General features: G+C 50.0%; 2 protein-coding genes across 3 annotated transcripts; one reads left to right on the top strand and one right to left on the bottom strand.

The window, feature by feature from the left end:
• The first annotated feature begins 9,577 nt into the window (after positions 1-9,577).
• On the top strand, positions 9,578-17,323 carry CAPNS1 (calpain small subunit 1). The gene is made up of 11 exons (XM_066242599.1): positions 9,578-10,047; positions 10,877-11,100; positions 12,078-12,111; positions 12,414-12,503; positions 12,670-12,727; positions 12,825-12,889; positions 14,941-15,009; positions 15,110-15,188; positions 15,326-15,442; positions 16,597-16,655; positions 16,782-17,323. The coding sequence occupies exons 2-11, from the start codon at positions 10,895-10,897 to the stop codon at positions 16,806-16,808; spliced, it is 804 nt and encodes a 267-aa protein (XP_066098696.1). The 5' UTR covers positions 9,578-10,047; positions 10,877-10,894; the 3' UTR covers positions 16,809-17,323.
• A 669-nt stretch (positions 17,324-17,992) lies between these two features.
• On the bottom strand, positions 17,993-19,716 carry COX7A1 (cytochrome c oxidase subunit 7A1). Of its 2 annotated transcripts, none has more exons than XM_066242601.1 (4): positions 19,611-19,716; positions 18,729-18,815; positions 18,525-18,609; positions 17,993-18,125 (listed from the first exon to the last, which is right to left on the bottom strand). In XM_066242601.1, the coding sequence occupies exons 1-4, from the start codon at positions 19,623-19,625 to the stop codon at positions 18,070-18,072; spliced, it is 243 nt and encodes an 80-aa protein (XP_066098698.1). In that variant the 5' UTR covers positions 19,626-19,716; the 3' UTR covers positions 17,993-18,069. The 2 variants fall into 2 exon arrangements, with proteins under 2 accessions (XP_066098698.1, XP_066098697.1); XM_066242600.1 differs by having other exon boundaries at positions 19,516-19,633.
• Between the last annotated feature and the right edge of the window lie 258 nt (positions 19,717-19,974).

Here is a 19,974-nt window from a genome sequence, read left to right on the forward strand (position 1 = left end):
CAGATGGGCAGAGCATCGCCCCCTGGTGGGCATGCCGGGTGGATCCCGGTCAGGAACATGTGGAAGTCTGACTACCTCCCCGTTTCCAACTTCAGAAAAATACCAAAAAAAAAAAAGAAATTGCTTAACACCTTTAATGAACAAAGATATTAATAAAGTAATGTGAAATCAACACAAGCCAATAAATAAAAATCGCCATATAATATGAAAAGACGATTCATAGAAGAAACACCACTGGCCAAAAATACATGAGAGTCAGGTTCACTCCCACTGGTATTTTTTTTTTTTTTTTAATTTTATTTTATTCATTTTTAGAGAGAGGGAGGGAGGGAGGGAGAGAGAGAGAGAGAGAGAGAAAGAGAGAAAGAAGGGGGGAGGAGCTAGAAGCATCAACTCCCATATGTGCCTTGACCAGGCAAACCCAGGGTTTTGAACCGGCGACCTCAGCATTTCCAGGTCAACGCTTTATCCACTGCGCCACCACAGGTCAGGCAACTCCCACTGGTATTTGAAGATACCTCCTTTTGTCTGTCAAATCAGCAAAGATGTAAATTATGGTTTCCCAACGCTGAGGACAGTTCAGGGCACATAAGGCCTCTTGAGCTAGGCCAGGAAGTAGGTCTTTTACTTCATTCTGTTGGTAAATGACAGTTCTAGACAAGCTTCAAGCTTCAGAGGGCTGGGACATAGACTCCACCTTTTTTTTTTTTTTTAATATATATTTTTAAGATTTTATTTATTTATTTTAGAGAAGGGGCGAGAAAGAGAGAGAGAGAGAGAAAGGGGGAGGAGCAGGAAGCATCAACTCCCATATGTGCCTTGACTGGGCAAGCCCTGGGTTTCGAACTGGCGACCTCAGCATTCCAGGTCGACGCTTTATCCACTGCGCCACCACAGGTCAGGCCAGACTCCACCTTTAATGTGAGAAGCTGTAAGGTCAGATTGTACAGGGCAAGGATGGATACAGGTAAAGGTGGAAAATTATAGACTATTTTTGTCATCACTCTACCACAGAACACTTTCTTCGTGGAGTGTATTAGTTAAGGTAAATGATACTAGCTGCTGTTAACTAAAGAACCTCTAAAACTCAGTGGCTTAATTTTACTTTTTAAATTCATAAATAGTTCAGTGCAGCTCAGTGGGGTCACTGCTCCACAGTCTAGCAGAGACCCAGGCTCCTTCCATCTTGTGGCTCCCTCCCCCCTTTAGGTCTCATTAGGTCTCAAGAGTTCCCTCTGTTGAGCCGCTGGGTGTGGTAAAAAGTGAGACCACCTATTGAAGGTTTTTAAGGTCAGGCTTGGAGATTGGACACAGTAGTGCCATTGGCCTTATGTCAATTACATATCCACACAAAACTGCAATGGATGGTGGGAACTATAGTTCAGCTGTGCGTGGAACAACAGGACAGCAGTTTTGGTAGCAATTAGCCAATCTTTGTTGCATATTTTGGACCATGCTATATCTGAAAATAAAGAAAGGTTACATTGTTTATTTCCTTGTTTATTGTGTGTCTCCCTCTGCTAGAACATAAACTCTATGAGTTTTGTTTACTATATCCCCATCACACATCCAGGAGTTTGAAAAAAATTCTAGTAACTTTCAGATGATAGAATATTATGAACACACACAAAATTATATTTTTAGGGACATGGTAAATTGCTCAGAATGTATACAGTGGGCACTATTGGTTAGATTTAATATAAACTCTGTAGTAGAACTCAGTATAACAGTGGCTTATGCAAAATAGAACTTTCTCCCATAAAGGGTCTGAGTGTTAGCAGTCTAGGGCTGGCCTCAAGATCTTAGTGTCAGGTACCCAAAGTGCTTCTATAGATGGCAGTACCCTGGGCTGCATGGTTTAAGATGGATGGCTCCCATCACATCCATGTTCCAGTCAGTGGGAAGGAGAATGAGGGAAAGCGGACTTACTCCGCTCCGTCAGGGCGTAAATAAACTGAGAAATCATAGCTTTGGTGTCTAATTTATTCTGCCCTCTCTTCTGTGAAGGTTATCTCCTTGGTTTCTTTCTGGGGCAAAGAGTGGATGTGTAAGGTCACAGGTGAGCAGCTGAAGGCAATATAGCTGCTCATTCCAGGGTAATACAAGGTGTTTGCAAAATGGGCAGGGTGCAAATTTCCATGGTCAGAAATATATAAAAATAGACCTGACCTGTGGTGGCACAGTGGATAAAATGGTGACCTAGAATGCTGAGGTCGCTGGTTCGAGGCCCTGGCTGTCCTGGCAAGGCACATATGGGAGTTGATGCTTCCTGCTCCTCCCCCCTTCTCTCTCTCTCCTCTCTAAAATGAATAAAAAAATATATATATATATATATATATATATATATATATATATATATATTTTTTTTTTTTTTTTTTTTTTTTCCCTCAGAAAAAAGTCAGAAGGGAACTATAACTAAATAGAGGTTGCCTTGCCCTGGCTGGATAGCTTGGTTGGTTAGAGCATCATCTCAATCCCTGGTCAGTGCACATACAGAAATAGATCACACTGGCCTATGGTGGCGCAGTGGATAGAGCATTGACCTGGAATACTGAGGTCACCGGTTCGAAACCCTAGGCTTGCCTGATCAAGGCACATATGACAAGCAACCAATGAACAACTCAATTGAAGCAACTATGATTTAATACTTTTCCCTCCCCACCCTCTCTCTCTGTAAAATCAATAAGTAAAATCTTAAAAAAGAAAACATCACTGTTTCTGTCTCTCCCACCCCCAAAATTAATAAATAAAAATTTAAAATATAGAGGTTGTCTTGAAAAGTGGCTATATTTTTTCTTTTAAAATATGTTTTGCTTTATATGTTTTATTGGGTTTTTTTAGAGAGAGAGAGAGAGCCAGAAAGAGACAGGGAGGAAGAGAGATGAGAAGCATCAACTAATAGTTGTGGCACTTTAGTTGTTCATTGATTGCTCTCTCATGTGCCTTGACCACGGAGCTCCAGCTGAGCCAGTGACCCCTTGCTCAAGGCAACTACCTTGGGCTTAAGCCAGTGACTATGGGGTCCCATGCTCAAGCTGGTGACTCTGTGCTCAAGCTGGCTGGTGAGCCCATTCTCAGGCCAGATGAACCCGAGCTCAAGCCAGTGATCTTGGGTTTTCGAACCTGGGTCCTCGGCATCTCAGGTCAATGCTCTATTCACTGCACTGCCACCTGGTCAGGCTATTTTTTTTATGTTTTCTACAATAAGTAAGCACTAATAGATATTTTAAACACCTTTAATTATGAAATATAGCATAACTACAAAAAGAAAAATTGCACAGTCTACAAAATCATTAAGAACACTCAGAGCATCAGACTGATCAGGCTTATGGAGAAGAGCCATTTGAATCATGATTTAGAAGGATACGGTAGTTTTGCTGTACAATCATGAAAGCACACACTCTTAGCCCTGGCCGTGTACCTCGTTTGGTTAGAGTGTTATTTGATACAACAAAGTTGCAGGTGAGGACACACACAAGCATCAACCAATGAATGCATAACTAGAACAACAAATCGACATTTCTCTCCTACTCTCTCTGAAATCAATTTTAAAAAACATTTGAAAGCACACACACTCTTTTGACAGAGTTTTCACTTTGATGAGGAAGTCTGAATTGTATAAATAATCCCCCAATCTGACCAGTGGTGGCAGTGGATAGAGCGTTGACCCTGAATGCTTAGGGCCCTGGTTCGAAACCCTGAGGTTGCCAGCTGGAGCGTGGTTTGGCAGCTTGAGTACAGGGTTACTGGCTTGAACATGGGATCATTAACATGATCCCACGGTCACTGGCTTGAAGTCCAAGGTCTCTGGCTCGAGCCCAAGGTCACTGGCTCAGCTGGAGCCCCCCCAGTCAAAGCACATATGAGGAGCAATCCATAAACAACTAAACTAAAGCAACTACAAGTTGATGCTTCTCATCTCTCTCCTCCCTCTTCCTGTCTCTGTCTCTCAAAATAATAATAATAATCCCGGCCCTGGCCGGTTGGCTCAGTGGTAGAGCGTTGGCCTGGCGTGCGGAAGTCCCGGGTTCGATTCCCAGCCAGGGCACACAGGAAAGGCACCCATCTGCTTCTCCACCCCTCCCCCCTCTCCTTCCTCTCTGTCTCTCTCCCCCTCCTGCAGCCAAGGCTCCATTGGAGCAAAAGATGGCCCGGGCACTGGGGATGGCTCCTTGGCCTCTGCCCCAGGCGCTAGAGTGGCTCTGGTCGCTGCAGAGCGACACCGACTGTCTGGCTGCCTCCCCGTTTCCAGCTTCAGAAAAATACAAAATAATAATAATAATAATCCCCCAAAAGATGATGATAGCTAAAAGTTTGGTTTTTTTTTTTTTTTCTGAAGCTGGAAACAGGGAGAGACAGTCAGACAGACTCCCGCATGCGCCCGACCGGGATCCACCCAGCATGCCCACCAGGGGCGACACTCTGCCCACCAGGGGGCGATGCTCTGCCCAACCTGGGTGTCGCCATGTTGCGACCAGAGCCACTCTAGTGCCTGAGGCAGAGGCCAAGGAGCCATCCCCAGCGCCCGGGCCATCTTTGCTCCAATGGAGCCTTGGCTGCGGGAAGGGAAGAGAGAGACAGAGAGGAAAGTGCGGCGGAGGGGTGGAGAAGCAAATGGGCGCTTCTCCTGTGTGCCCTGGCCGGGAATCGAACCCGGGTCCTCCGCACGCTAGGCTGACGCTCTACCGCTGAGCCAACCAGCCAGGGCAGCTAAAAGTTTTTGACCATGTTTTCCATGCCTGGTCCTGGGCTGGGTGATGCTGGGACATACCATGCCTAAGATAGCCCTGGCCCTATCAGAAGGCCCCTAATCCAGTCCAGGAGACATATTATTGAACATTATGGATCATTGTTTGTTATGAGTGTCTTGGAGAAGAAATTCCAGAAGTCCTGGGAGCTTATAACAGGGCGACCTGTTCTAGTCTGTGATGGGGAGGTCAGGAAAGGCTTCCTTGGTGAGGTGATTGACTCCAAAGTAAAATGGTAGGAGGATTGTTCCCGCAGAGGCACAGGATGGCTGGGGATGGCTCAGCCATCCTGTGTAAGAGCCTGGCAGCAAGGGAGCTTGGGAAGAGGAGCAGGAACAGAGGGGTGGTTTGTTTGTTTGTTTTTTTAGAGAGGAGAGAGAGAGAAGGCCAGGGAGGAGCAGAAAGCATCAACTCCCATATGTGCCTTGACCAGGCAAGCCCAGGGTTTCGAACCAGTGACCTCAGCATTCCAGGCTGATGCTTCATCCACTGCTAAGTGGTGGTTAATTTTATGTGTCAGCCTCACTGGGATGTGGGTTGCTCAGGTATTTAGCTACACAGTATTTCTGAGTGTGTCTGTGAGGGTATTTCTAGATGGAAATGGCATTAGAATCAATAGGCTGAGTAAAGCAGATTGCCCTCCCCAATGTGGGTGGGCCTTATCCAATCCTTTGAGGGCCTGAAAAGAAGGAATAGGTGAATTGACAGTGGTAGAGGAAGAAATAATTTGCATGCTGACCTTGGAGCTGGAACATGGATCTTCTCCTGCCTTCACTCTGGAACTTACATCATTGGCTCTCCTCATTCTTGGACCTTCACACGTGGACCAGGATTTAAACCATTGGCTTTCCTGAACCTCCAACTTGCAGATGGCTAATTGTGTGACTTCTCAGCCAACTTAATCATGTGAACCAATTGATTATAATAAATCTCTTTCTCTAGTCTGTTTATTCTCTCTGGACATCATTGAAGCGACAGTAATCTGTATTAGTCATTGCATGTTAGCTTCAACCATGCTTGGGTTTAGACCCGGCTCTGCCATGTCCTCGGGCAATTGACTCCACCTCTCTGAACCTACACTTCCTCTCATGTTAGTTCCTTTCTCAGGGTTGTGAGAGACCTTGCAAGACATACCTGTAAAGCAGTTATCCCAGTCTGGTTCTCATCAAGACCTCAGGAGGCATTTGCAAGGGTAGTTATGACTATTTCGAGTTTATTGATAGCATTGTAAAATTAACATCATTGAGGCAGGAAATTGTGAGCATTAAAGCATGAGCCACAAAACCAGTCTTCTGGGTCTGAATTTTAACTCTGGCACTTATCAGCTATGTGATCTCAGACAGGTAATTCCATCTCTGGTTTCCTCAGGGGCATATCATAATTTCCACTTGCATCAGTCAGAATAGGCTAGGTTACACTGTGTTAACAAACGAGTCCTAGATCTTAGTGGACTAACACCTCAAAATTTATTTCTTGCTCATGAAACAGGCACGTCCTCCGTGTCATGGCTCAGTAATCTGGCAAGCTTCCTTCATGTGGCACCTCTGTGCTGGCATAGCTCCCAAGGTTGCCTGGGCAGGGGAGGAGAGCATGGAACATCTTGCACTGGCTTTTAAATGCTCCTGAGGCAAGATAGTTCGAAACGAGGAAAATTCCTTGGCAAATGAAATGGAGAAACTGAGACAGAGAGTTGAACACACTGGCCAAGTAATTTATAGCCAAATACAGGAGGTCACCAGAGCTAAAAGCCCCCAGTGCCTAGCAACAGGCAAAACTGGTGCCTCCGTACCTCGCCCCCAGGGCGGCCTTTCTTCCCCTGGCATATCACTGATCGTGCAGCTTAGACTCCTTGACTTTTCCTCCTCAGAGGTAACATCTAGGCCTCAGCTGTATTTCAGCTCCAAGCCCAAAAGAGCAGCAAAACCAGGCAGGTGACACCAGCTGCAATGACCAATGACCCACTGCCTTGGCACTAGCCAATCAGTGGAGACCACGACTGTAAGGGTACACAGGAAAAGCTGATTAATATTCTATTGAGCCTGACCAGGCGTGGCGCAGTGGATAGAGCGTTGGACTGGGATGCAGAAGACCCAGGTTCGAGACCCCGAGGTCGCCAGCTTGAGCGCCGGCTCATCTAGTTTAAGCAAAAGCTCACCAGCTTGGACCTAAGGTCGCTGGCTCCAGCAAGGCGTTACTCGGTCTGCTGAAGGTCCGCGGTCAAGGCACATATGAGAAAGCAATCAATGAACAACTAAGATGTCGCAACAAAAAAACTGATGATTGATGCTTCTCATCTCTGTCTGTTCCTGTCTGTCTATCCCTTTCTCTGACTCTCTCTTTGTCCCTGTAAAAAAAAAAAAAAAAAAAATTAAAAAAAAAAAAAAAAATATTCTATTGAGATCCTCCCTTAAGACCTCCCCTAAACTGCATACTAGCCTGTAAAACCCTCAAGAGAACCAGCGTGTGCTTTCTCTCCTGGTAGTATGCCCGCACTTTTCCCTTCCCCTTCTTTCCCCACAGGAACTCTGAGGGTCCCCATGAGACTTGCAACCAGGGCAGTGGCCCTGAGCCTGTCTCTAAGACCCCCTTTTCTCTGACTTCCCAGTCAGCCCCACCTTGGCTCTCCTGTTGCTGCTTCTATTCTAAGCCTTTCCTTTGTTTCACTGTCCCCAGCTTTAATAAACGTGCTTTCAAAATCACCTGGACTTATGTTGTGAAATCGTTCCTGCATAAAGTCAAGAACCCACAAGCCACTAGCTGGCCCAAGGCAGACCAGCTAAGGGCTAGGCCGTCCCCTTTCAGGTAACTACTACCGGAAAGTCTGGAAAGAGACACTTCCACTCACATTTTATTGGCTAAAGCAAGTCACATAACCATGCCTGAGTTCAAAAGAGTCTAGAAGATGGTGGAAGATTTTAATAATGCTTTCTGTACTATCTCATTGATAGTGCTAAAACTTCAATGAGAAAATCCAAACAAAACATTTCATTCAGTCAACAAATACGTGTACCAAAGATGCGCTGAGCACTGTTCTAAGAATTGACTAGTAGTGAACAAAAGAAAAATCCCTGCCCTTGTGGAGCTTACATTCTAGTGGGTGATAGAGACAAGAAACTCGAGAAATAAGTAAACTAGACAGGATGTTAGCAGGTGATAAATGGTAACAGTAGTGTGGAATGAGATGGGGAGTGGGGGGGGGGTTAGTCAGAGATCTGAGAGGAACTTCCTGAGATCACTATTTGTGTAGACTTGAGGCACTGAGGGGTGAGGCACTGAGGTGGGGTTAGAGGGGGCCTTGGAGTCGAGTAGTGGCCCTCAGTTGTGCCAGGAGAGGGGCTGCTTAGATATTGATGTGCCTGCAGAGCCTCCTATTCTTTAGTTTTTTGGTTTTGTTTTTTTTTCTACTCTTTAGTTTTTGAGGGAAGGGCTAGAGATGAGGAAGCATGAACTCACAAATCTTGAAGATAGCCAAGGGGTCAGGTGTCTTCCAGGAACAGCTGGGACCTGACACCTCTGGGACTGTGGCTAGGCTTTTACAAACAACTACTGTGATTTCAACTCCCCTAAGTGTCTGCTCCTTCCTCAGCCTAAACTTTTCCTGACGTTCCTGTAAAGGTAAACTTTTTGCTACATTACAAAGTAAAGGCCAGGAAGCCATTAAGAGAGAATAGCAAGCAAATTAACTACAGCCTCACAGTGGGGGATGAGAATGTTCTGTTTCCTCCTCCTTGGGGCCTGCCCTGGGATGGCAGTTGAGTAGTCATTTTATCTATCAACAATGATTGTAATTGGTAGTGAGTGCTAAGAGAAAGTACAAGTTATAAGCATGTTAACTGGAAGCTGCACCCAGTCTCTGATGGGGGTGGAAGACAGGGAGAGCTTCCCAGAAGAGGTGACTCCTGAGCTGACATCAAAGCCTGAGTAGGTATAAAACCTGGCAGAAAAGTGAGATGGAGTATTCTACATAGAGGGCACAGCCCATGTGAAGGCCTGGCAGCAAGTGAGCCCTGGATAAAGAACAGAAGCGCTCAGTGTGGTAGGGAGGGTGTGTTCAGAAGGGAATCTGGATTAGTCATTACCAGGTTTGGCACAGCCAAGCCCAGGTTCAGACCTGGTCCTGACACCCTCTGTGACCTGAGGCAAGTGACCCTGCCGCCAGAGCCTCTCTGGTTAGTTTCTGCTCTATAGACAAGGCTGGTGTAGCAGCAGTTCCTTGTCCTGACTCCAACAAGCCCTCAGGTAGCATTAACCTTGACTATGGGTTTTATCTGTTTTGATCATGTTATCTGAGCTATTATCATATTAATTATATTATTGAAGAATCAATGCAATAGGGTAGTGGTTAAGAGTACAAGCTAGGGAGTTTAATCTTAGAGTCAGATTTTTTATTTGTAAAATGAAGATAATATATTGACCCTTATGAAGACATATGAACTGATAAATGTAAAGTGTTTAGGAGGGTTATTTTTATCAGTATTATCTAAGAGTAGGCAAGTCAACCAGGTGAGGAATCCAGGTGGGCTGCAGGAAGAGGGAACAGCGTGGGTACAGACAGAAGAACAGCTACTATATTAATGACTTAGTTATAGTAGGAACTTAGTAAAGGGGGCATGGGAACCTTTGTTCCCACTTTCCAATTTTTTTTTCCTTAATTTTTATATTTTTTTTATTTTTCTGAATTGGAAACAGGGAGGCAGTCAGACAGACTCCCGCATGCGCCGGACCGGGATCCACCCGGCCAGAGCCACTCTAGCGCCTGAGGCAGAGGCAAGGTCGGGGTAAATCTAGTCTAGCCTTGGTCCCCGCCATGGATGCAGGCTCTTGTCCCCGACCATGAGTTAAATAAAACTCGGGGTCTCTAATTGTCGCGACAAGACCAGGACAGGGGCCAAGAGGCCCGTTTGGGGCAGACCGAAAACCGCATCTGTAGCCAGGGGGACCCCGACTTCGGGGAAAAAATTCAAACAGCGACCTTGGAGTTCCCGTCCCTGGACGTCTTCACCCGGGTTGGAGAGGTGTTGGAAGACCTCAGACCAATGAAATTAACGCAGAGCTCAGTCCCCGGCGCCTGAAGCACATCGAGCAAAGCCGGGGTGGCGCAGCCAGTCAGCAAGGCCGAGCCGCTCGCGCAGGCGGGTTCCAGGGCGGCCGTAGGACCGCGCGGATGCCGGCTGAGCTGTCCCGCAGAGGCTGACCCGGTCCAAGCTGCCTGAGTCACCGGCTCCGCCCTACCGAGCCGGATGCAGCCAGAAGCTCCGGAGCTGCAGGCGAGCGGGTTGGCGGACGTGTGAGAGAGGAGGTGAGCTTTCGGGCCAGACTACCCTTGTACTCCGTAATCCCAGCCTTTAGGGCCGCAGACCCGACGAGACCCTAAATCCTGGCTTCAGGGGTCCCCAAGATTTCCGATCTCAGATTGGGACCTCCAGACCTGTCCTGCCCCCATTATACCGCCCTGGACACTCTACCCTCCGTCTCAGGGTTTAAAAATACAAAGCCTTGGATCTGGAAGGTGCGCTGTAAATTATGCCCTGGGGTGGGGGTGGTGCTCCCAGAACCACGATTCTAGACTCATGCTTCAATTCTAATGGGGAACTCCGTTATCTTAGACCCGGAGCTTACTCCCACGAACTCAGACCCACCAGTGACATGACACTGTAATCCCGCTGCTGGGAGTGTCTAAAATTTCAAAACCCTGCCCCGGGGACCCGAGACCTGTTGTCCAGTGCTAGGTCTCTGGAGCTCATTCAGATTTGAGCGCCCAGATATATCAAGGATGCCTTACACTAACTTGCGGCCCCCCGAGAACCCCACCAGACCCGGACCCCTACCCTTAATGATGCCTTTGTGTAAACTCAATCCAGGGCCCCTCAAGCCTGACGGGGACGCTTTGATTCCAAAGAGGGTTTCTAACCTGATCCTCCGTTCCTATCGTACCCCTCCCCCCAGGACTGCCCTCTCCCAGAAGCCCAGATCCCCTCCCGAATGGACACTTTAAGCCCCAACCGGAGGATAGGCCCCTTCCTGAAGGCCTCATATTTCTCCACGTCCAACTGCCTGAAATTCTTGTTTTTATGGGGAGGGGGCAGGCTCGGGGCGAGGTGGCCACCTAACCCCTTTTTTCTCTCTAGGAATCTTGAATCGCAGCCATGTTCCTGGTTAACTCGTTCTTGAAGGGCGGTGGTGGTGGCGGCGGCGGGGGAGGAGGTGGTCTGGGCGGCGGCCTGGGGAATGTGCTCGGAGGCCTGATCAGCGGAGCCGGTGGTGGGGGCGGCGGAGGAGGCGGCGGCGGCGGCGGCGGAGCCGGAGGCGGAACTGCCATGCGTATCTTGGGCGGGGTCATCAGTGCCATCAGGTAGGGCGGGTCCTAAGGGGGCGGGTCCTTGTGTTGGAGGTTTGTCCCGCAAGAATAGAATGGGTAACCTGGAGGCTGACTTGGAGCCTTAATTAGGCTGGGCCGGACCTGGGCTAGGAAGCTGGCCTTGAAGGGGCGGGCCCTAATGAGGCTGACTGCAGCTCGTGGGGGCTGGGCTGCACTTGGGGGCTGGCGATCTGGTGGATCTGTTGTGTCTTGGCGGGGCTTTGGAGGTGGGGCTTCCTGGGACTGGCCACCGCCGGCTTCCGCTAACCTGCAGACGAACGTTAAGGGGGCGGGGCCAGTGAGGCTGGGTGTCACTTTATGGGGGCAAGGCTTGTCTTATGCGCTCGGCGCGGCCGTCCTAGGTTGGTCAATGAAGAGGTGTTCCCAGAAGAGGCCAAGGCCTACTGGGATAGGAGAAATGGTCTTGAAAGGGCTCAGCCTGGCCTGGAACTGGCTGGATTAAAATAGAAAGATGTCCTGGAGGTAGGACAGGTGGTCTAATTAGCCTAATTAGGGGCTTAAATAATCTTGGCCACTGAGCAATGATCTCTCCAAGGGGCAAGAACTAATGGAGCTGGGGTGGGGTGCTGGGAAGACACCAGCGGCCAGAAAGCTCTAGCGGTGAGGTAGGTTCCTAGACAGATGGGATCTGAGGAGTTTGGAGCCCCGAGAAGCTGGGGCATAGGTTTTATGAAGTGAGCCCTTGAAGGGGCTGGGTCTGTTGAGGAAGTTGGCATTGGGCAGGTGTGACCTGGTGGGAATGGAACCTACTTTGAGGTCGGCCCGAGTTTTCTCGTGGGCGCAACCAGGGCAGCAAGGATAGGGACAGGTGAGGACAAGAACAGATAAGGCAGGCGGAGGGAACAGGTAGGGAGGGTGGCAGGCTGGGGTTTGGGGGGTTAGGGTGTGGGGGCTAGTGCTGCCCATTGGAGGCCCCGCTCCTTGGTGCTAATTCCTCTGTTTCCTTCCAGCGAGGCTGCTGCGCAGTATAATCCAGAACCCCCGGTAAGCCGCCCTCCACAACCTGAGGCCTTTCTTCCTACTCCGAGGCCTTTTCTAGCACCCCTTCTTGTCCCTTTGGAGAAGCTCTGCTCCTCCTCCATCTTATGAGATCCCGTCCATTAAGTCTCTCCCTTGTCATGTCCTCAAACTTAGCTATTATCCACTCCCTATTCACTGACCACCTCTCATTCCTTTGATCACTAAGCCACCCAGTCCACTCTGACTTTACCATCTAGGGCTGTACTGGCCAGGGCACGCCTCCCCACCCCTCCCCCTACCTTCTCTGAGATCTCCTCCCACTGCAGCCCCCACGCACCCATTACTCCAACATCGAGGCCAATGAGAGTGAGGAGGTCCGGCAGTTCCGGAGGCTCTTTGTCCAGCTGGCTGGAGATGTAAGTAACCCTGGGTCCCCAGACCTGTCCTGACTCTTCCATACTTTCCCGTGGGTGGCCCTCGCACACACACACTCAACCATGGCAATCCCAAAGTTCCTATCCTCCTTCATGACATGCCCAGACCCCTTTCAGTCATCCTGATCCACCCTAAACTTCCCTGCAGGACATGGAGGTCAGCGCCACAGAACTCATGAACATTCTCAACAAGGTTGTGACCCGACGTGAGTGACTGGGGTCAACACACAGGGCAGGTTTCGAGGTACAGCAGCTGGGATAGCTATGACCTCTGGCCTCTGATCTTCAACATGTTCCCTACAGACCCTGACCTGAAGACTGATGGTTTTGGCATTGACACGTGTCGCAGCATGGTGGCCGTGATGGATGTATCCTTGAGTACAGTCTTGGGGAGGCACTGGGCGAAGAAGGAATTTTCTGAGAGTATGAGTGGGAGCCAGGGTATAGCTTTCCTGCAGATGTGGACGGGAATACATTAGAACACATCCACCAATGGACATGTGGCAATCAGTAATAACTTCAGCTGTCACAGCTGGCACTTACATGGACTTCACAGCCATCCTGTTAGATATATAGTTATTATATTCCATTCTGTAGGTAAAGAAACAGACTAAGAGAGAGGCAGTCATTTGAAGTTATAAAGAGTAAGTGGCAGGATAGGTATTTGAACTCTAGGTCTTTTGGGCTTGAGAACCCAAGCTTATAACGGCCATAGGTGTGTCCACATGCACACACAAGGGCACACCTATATATAGGATGATACGTGATGGCAGTGCACAAGAACACATATGTCTATTTGCACATGGTCCAGTCATTATTTGATCTTGGATATACTGCACACTTAGCACATAGGTCAGTGCAGATACATACATGTATTCACATCATGTGATCACATACATGTATGACATAGGGTTAAACAATTCTAGCTCTGTCCCTAAGCAAGGTTACTGAGCCTCGCTGTGCTCCAATTTGCCTAGCTGTAAAATGGGTGGATGATGATACCGAATTCGAGTTACATGCAAAAGGTTTAGCACAGCCTGACCGGGTGGTGGCGCAGTGGATAGAGCGTCGGACTGGGATGCGGAAGGACCCAGGTTCGAGACCCCAAGGTCGCCAGCTTGAGCGCGGGCTCATCTGGCTTGAGCAAAGAGCTCACCAGCTTGGCCCAAGGTCGCTGGCTCCAGCAGGGGGTTACTCTGTCTGCTGAAGGCCCACAGTCAGGGCACATGTGAGAAAGCAATCAATGAACAACTAAGAAGTTGCAGCGCACAACGCGAAACTGATAATTGATGCTTCTCATCCCTCTCCGTTCCTGTCTGTCTGTCCCTGTCTATCTCTGCCTCTGTAAAAAAAAAAAAAAAAAGGTTTAGCACAGTGTATAACATAGTAAGTGGTCTCTGTATGTGTTAACTGTTGTGATCTTAATGGAGGTAGATTTTTCAGCTTGAACCTGCTTCTGTCTCTAACGGGAATAATATTGGTGGGGCTGGTGTCTTGAGGATTTAGTGAGAAAAGTGATGTCCCTGAGAAGCTTAAAACTGTCTGGTGTGTAGTAGATAATCTGGTAAATCTTGGCCCTTGTTATTGAGAATTTATAAAGTGCCAGCTCTTGAGCTAATGGCTTTCTGTCAGTATCTCATTCTGCTCTGGTCACAAACCCAGCAGGTATTCACCACTGTCACCTCATTTTCTTCGAGCTCTAAGATGCCCTTGTTTTTTCTATGTCCTAACATTTAGGAAATCGAATTACTATCAAGAATTTTATAAATAATGAATTAGCAACTATTCTCAGGTGAGAAATGTATAGTTTGGAAAAGTTCATTATAATTCCACATGGTTATGTTTAAAGAGAGTTCTTGCCTGACCTGTGGTGGCGCAGTGGATAAAGCATCAACCTGGAAACACTGAGGTCGCCGGTTCAAAACCCTGGCTTGCCTGGTCAAGGCACATATGGGAGTTGATGCTTCCTGCTCCTCCCCCTTCTTTCTCTCTCTCACTCTCCCCCCCCCCCCAAAATAAATAAATAAATAAATAAATTACTGTTTAAAGAGAGTTCTTACCATCTGGAAACATAAAGTAAAATAAGTATAAAATGAGAAATAGCCCTGGCCAGATGGCTCGGTTGATCAGAGTGTTGTCCAGAAGCAGACGACGCCTGCCGGTTCAGTCCTTGGTCAGCGCACATACAGGAGTACATAGATGTTCCAGTCTTTCTCTCCCTCTCTCCCTTCCTCTCTAAAATCTATACAATAAACATTAAAAAAAAAAAAAAAAGAGCTAGCAGCACACCCAAAGTGATGTGACCAGGTGAGACAGGAGCTGGGTTTTAGCTGTTTCCCTGCGTAGCTGTTGCCGCCGCCGTATACACAGGGTACACAATGCGTGCATTGGGTTGTTGTTCCTAACACCGTTCTGCCAGAGTGACACAACAGGCAAGTTGGGTTTCGAGGAGTTCAAGTACTTGTGGAACAACATCAAAAAGTGGCAGGTGTGTGGTGACCTGAAATTCCTACCATGAAGACTCCTAAGTCATGGAGATGCTGTGCCCTGTGATGCTCAGTTGATCCCCCAATTCCCTGTCCTCACAGGCCATCTACAAACAGTTTGATGTGGACCGTTCAGGGACCATTGGCAGCAGTGAACTCCCGGGGGCCTTTCAGGCAGCAGGTATGGCTCGTGGGAACATGGTGGGGCTGAGGGCTGGATGGGTGAGCCCCCACTAGGCTGCTCTGAGCCTGCCTTCTGGGGCTGGGAGTGGGCTGGGCCATGTGGCCTCCACACCTGAGAGACTAAACCGTTGTCAGGGTTCCACCTAAATGAGCATCTCTATAACATGATCATCCGACGCTACTCAGATGAGGATGGGAACATGGACTTTGACAACTTCATCAGCTGCCTGGTCAGGCTGGATGCCATGTTCCGTGAGTGACATCCCAGCTCTCTTCCCAGGTGGAGATTTTATTTGTCCAGCCTCCATCAGCCATGGTCTTTGAGCCTATTCCTGAGGTGGGCAATAGTGGGGGCACTGCTGTGACCGAAACAGCCCCAGAGCGTGCCCTCACCGCACTCACAGTCAGTGGAAGAGCGGCACATCATCAGACAGTGAGCTCAGAACGGTTACTGCTGAGACGGGAAGCTCGGGGCAGAGAGGGGGGCTGTGAGGGGAAGCTCAGGGCACAGTGGGTTTAGGTTTGTGATAGGGGAAGCTCTGAGGGCTTTAAACTCAAGAGGCAGCCTGACCAGGCGGTGGCGCAGTGGATAGAGCGTCAGACTGGGATGCAGAAGGACCCAGGTTCGAGACCCCGAGGTTGCCAGCTTGAGTGCAGGCTCATCTGGTTTGAGCAAGGCTCACCAGCTTGGACCCAAGGTTGCTGGCTCCAGCAAGGGGTTACTCGGTCTGCTGAAGGCCACCGTCAAGGCACATATGAGAAAGCAATCAATGAACAACTAAGGTGTCGCAACAAAAAACTGATGATTGATGCTTCTCATCTCTCTCCATTCCTGTCTGTCCCTATCTATCCCTCTCTCTGACTCTCTCTCTGTCCCTGTAAAAAAAAAAAAAAAAAAGAGGCAGCCTAAGGGGGTCAAGGAGGGCTTCCTGGAGGAAGGCATGTGTTAGCTGAGACCTTAGGGGTGAGAAGAAGTAGCCCCAGTGGGAGAGTTGATTTCTCATATGTGCCTTGACTGGAGGGGCTACAGGAGACCGAGTAACCCCTTGCTCAAACCAGCGACCTTGGGCTCAAGCTGGTGAGCCTTGATCAAACCAGATGAGCCCACACTCAAGCTGGCGACCTCGGGGTCTCGAACCTGGGTCCCCCACATCCCAGTCCTACGTTCTATCCACTGCGCCACCGCCTGGTCAGGCAGGGTTTTGAACCAGCAACCTCAGCGTTCCAGGTCAACGCTTTATCCTCTGCGCCAAATTTTAAAATGACACTTATCTCACAGAACTGGATTAAATGAGTTAATACACTTTATATAGTGCTTGGTACAAGGTACTCAGCATTGTTATCATCACCCCGTGTATATTTTTATCCTAAAAGTCACCCACCCCAAACCTCTTCTTCTCCTCTAGGTGCTTTCAAATCTCTTGACAAAGATGGCAGTGGCCAAATTCAGGTGAACATCCAGGAGGTAAGAACTCCCATCCTGGGATGCAGGTTTATAGCAAGGGACCTCCTCTCAGCTCTGACCTGGGCTCGCTCCCTCCTATCCTCCCTATTCCCCTCCTCCTCACTCTCTGCACTCTTCTCTCCCCAGTGGCTGCAGCTGACCATGTATTCCTGAATGGGAACCCAGACCTCTTCCCTCATCACCTTGTCACCTTGGACTCCGGTTTCTCCCAGGGCTGATCCTGTCTGCAGTCATGTCTTTGTGGGTCCTGCTCTGACCCACCAGCTTTTCTGTTCTTCCAGCCATTGGCACCTAGTTTATTAAACAACAGCAAGGGCCCAACATGTCCCAACCTGCCATGCCCCAAGTTACCCCTGGCTCTAAGACACTCTTAACACATCCTGCCTCATGGGTCACTCCACCCTCAGCACAATCATTTCACACCCACTCCATAACTCTTCTCGTGCATCTGTGCCAAGTTGTGTTGCTTCCACGCTCCAAGGGCCCTTCTCCAAGTTCTGGGAGGATCACCCAGTCCCAGTGCACCCTGGCACACCTGTTCAGTTAACCACCCAGGCAGCTGAACTCCAGGCCGTAACAGGCCCACATGCCCCAGTGCCTTTGTATTCTGCTCCCAGCCTGACAGGTCCTGAAGGAAATATAAATAAATGCACCCCAGTTGCTGCTGAGATCTGCCTCCTGTTCTGAGAGTTGAGGGCTGACTCAGGCTCTGTCTGGGACAGAGGGCGCCTGGGTCCTGGGGGTGGAGTGGAGGTGGTTGTGTGGGCTTTTATGTCTATCCTAAGGCTCGATCTGTGTGTCTTTCTCATACTGGATCCCTTGAGCTACAGCCTCATAGCCTCATTCTTGTGGAGATGCTTCAGAGATTCTGTGGAAGCTGAGACTGGCCCCAGAGGCCTGGGCACACTGCTCCTGCTGCCAGGGCAGGGAGGAGAGTCAGTGCCACCCTGGTTCTGTCCGCCAAGGCCATGTTTGTCCAGCTCTCCTCTCTGCATGAGTGGGTTTGTCCTTAACTTGCCTCTGCCTGTTTTGTCATGACCATGCTTAGCATCTTCCTTTCCACCCCTGAGCTTCTGCAGGAAGAGGGGGTGCTAGCTGAAGATACAGAGCCCCTGTCCTACTTGAGGACACCACTCTAGGTCCTCAAGCCTGAGGGGCAGCCCAAGGGTGCCATCTGGGGCCCCTAGAGCCCCCCTGGGAGGGCTGAGAGGCAGTGACATCCTAGGAATAGGCCTGGTCTAGAATGAGGTACTCAAGGCTGGGACAACGAGCTGTCCAAAGGACAGACTGCTTGCTCGTGGGAGGACGGGCTGAGGGGCACACACAGAGGCCAGAGCTGGACTGGGACCCCCAGGAAGCCAGCACATTTATTGATGCTTGTTCAAGTTCTTCAGGTCCTGTAGGCTTCTGGGTCTCACTTCTTGTGGGGGAAGGAAGCCCAGCCAAGGCAATAGAGGGTGTAGGCCGTGCCTAGGGAGGGAGGGGGGTACAGAATGAGACTCCGATCGTTTCCCCGAATCCCTTGGGCTCCTAAGCCCCTCTTCAGATTTGCCAATCACCAGTCTGGATCCCAAACCCAGTTCATGATTCAAGCTCTCTCCCCAAACTGCTCTTCTGGTGGGGAATCCCTGGTTCTTGATCCAGACAGGCCCTGAACTTTCTACCCAGCTCCTGCCTGGGTCCCTCCTGGGACAGACGCTCAAGCCCTAGGGTGCTCCCTCCCTATCTGTTAGCCTGGACTCCAGTCCCTTCCCCAAACGTGGCCAGCTCAGAATCCAATCCACTCCCTAAACTGCAGCCCAGGAACCAGCTCGCTTTCCAGCTCCTGCCCACCTCCTGCAGCTCAGGCCAGCTGGGCCCTGCACTCACCTCCCAGACACAGCGCCATGGTCAATCGGTACAGAATGTTGTCGGTTCCCCCGCCTTTCAAGTGCACCGGGAGGTCATTGTTCGCCTGATATAGGGGGTGTCCAATAAGAAAAGGGGGCTGGCTGTAGGCACCACGGTATCCCCCGCCTCCCTCAGGGTCTAACGTCCCCCGCCCTTCCCTCGCCTCTTCCCCGCTCAGCCTACCTGGAAGAGTTTCTGTTTCTCAGCCACTCGGTTCTCCATGCGGTTCCGGGCGGATGAGCTGAAGGAGCGAATCAATGCCTGGGAAACCTGGGGGGTGGGGGGGAATGGGTATTAGAGGTACCTGGAGAGGCATCTTGAAGTGGGTCCGACGGGGTATAAGGGGACGAGTCTATGCCATGAGAGCTTCCTAAAGGCAAGACCAGAATTGCCATCAGGAATGGGGTTGAGTGTCCTGTCATGAAAGGCCCAGAAGGCCCTGGCCTTATCCGGCTGCTTAGAGCCTCGCCCAGAAGCACAGAGGTTGCCGGCTGGATCCCCGGTCAGGGCACATACAGGAATAGATCCAATGTTCCTGTCTCTGTCTCTCTCCCTCCCACTTGCAAAAAGCAATAAATTAAAAAAAAAAAAAACCAGAAGAAGGGGGTACTCATGCCTAGAGGGTCTGGCTTGGAGGTTAGCAGCCTGTCTAGAGGGTCCTGGAAGAGGAGCGGACCCAAAAGAGAGACTCAGGTCCGCAGGAGTTTTTTAGAGTGCGGGTTTCCGGGATTAATGGGATGTGAGGCAGTCAGGTTTCCAGACAGCCTAAAAAGTCCGGGAAGAGGAAAGGGGTGTCATTCCCAGCACCTGGCTCCAAGGTGTTAAGGGGGACCCTGGACGAAGGAAAGGAGTTCAAGCCCGGGGCTTTGGGCCACGTCAGCGGTCCCCGGCTATCTGAGAAGCTCTTGGATGTGGGGGTGGGGGTCCCAGGTTGTTGAGGAGGGAGACTCGGACCCTGAAGGGTGCTCACGTTCCAAGGCCCCAAATCCAGGGACATTTTAGGAGTCTTGTATTAGGACTAAGGCTTCCAGGTTGGGGCCCCGGCCGGCCCGTGGGGGCCCTCACCCTCATGGCCTTCATTCTGCGTCCTCCTCTTCGGCTGGAGTCACCTCCCCTCTCGGTCCAAGGACACACAGTGGCCTCCCCTCCCCGGGAATCCCAGGCCACGCCCCGGGCGCGCCACACAAGGCGGAGTCACGGGAAACCCGGCAAAGCAGGCGGCCACATTCGTCCAATCGGAAGAAGGTGACGCTCCCACCTCCCTGCGCCAAGTGGTTGAGGCATCCATCTGTTACCATTCGGAATTTCCATTGGTTTAAGCAGAAAGGAAAGCGGTACTAGGGAATATTTTTGGTTTGTTTTTGTGACTGGGGCGAGTGTATTTTCTACTCCTACTCTCGGATCTCCTTCCACCAGGATTGGTACTGCG

This window comes from Saccopteryx bilineata, chromosome 9 (assembly GCF_036850765.1).
Source record: "Saccopteryx bilineata isolate mSacBil1 chromosome 9, mSacBil1_pri_phased_curated, whole genome shotgun sequence".
NCBI classification, from domain to species: Eukaryota; Metazoa; Chordata; class Mammalia; order Chiroptera; family Emballonuridae; genus Saccopteryx; species Saccopteryx bilineata.

Coding starts and splice junctions, on each gene's coding strand:
- CAPNS1 (XM_066242599.1), top strand. CDS start 10,895: ATGTTCCTGGTTAACTCGTTCTTGAAGGGCGGTGGTGGTGGCGGCGGC. Junction 12,728..12,824: donor CAACAAGGTTGTGACCCGAC/GTGAGTGACTGG, acceptor TGTTCCCTACAG/ACCCTGACCTGAAGACTGAT. Junction 15,443..16,596: donor CAGGCTGGATGCCATGTTCC/GTGAGTGACATC, acceptor CTTCTCCTCTAG/GTGCTTTCAAATCTCTTGAC.
- COX7A1 (XM_066242600.1), bottom strand. CDS start 19,542: ATGTCCCTGGATTTGGGGCCTTGGAAC. Junction 18,816..19,515: donor TGGATTTGGGGCCTTGGAAC/GTGAGCACCCTT, acceptor CCCACCCCCCAG/GTTTCCCAGGCATTGATTCG. Junction 18,126..18,524: donor CATGGCGCTGTGTCTGGGAG/GTGAGTGCAGGG, acceptor CTCCCTCCCTAG/GCACGGCCTACACCCTCTAT.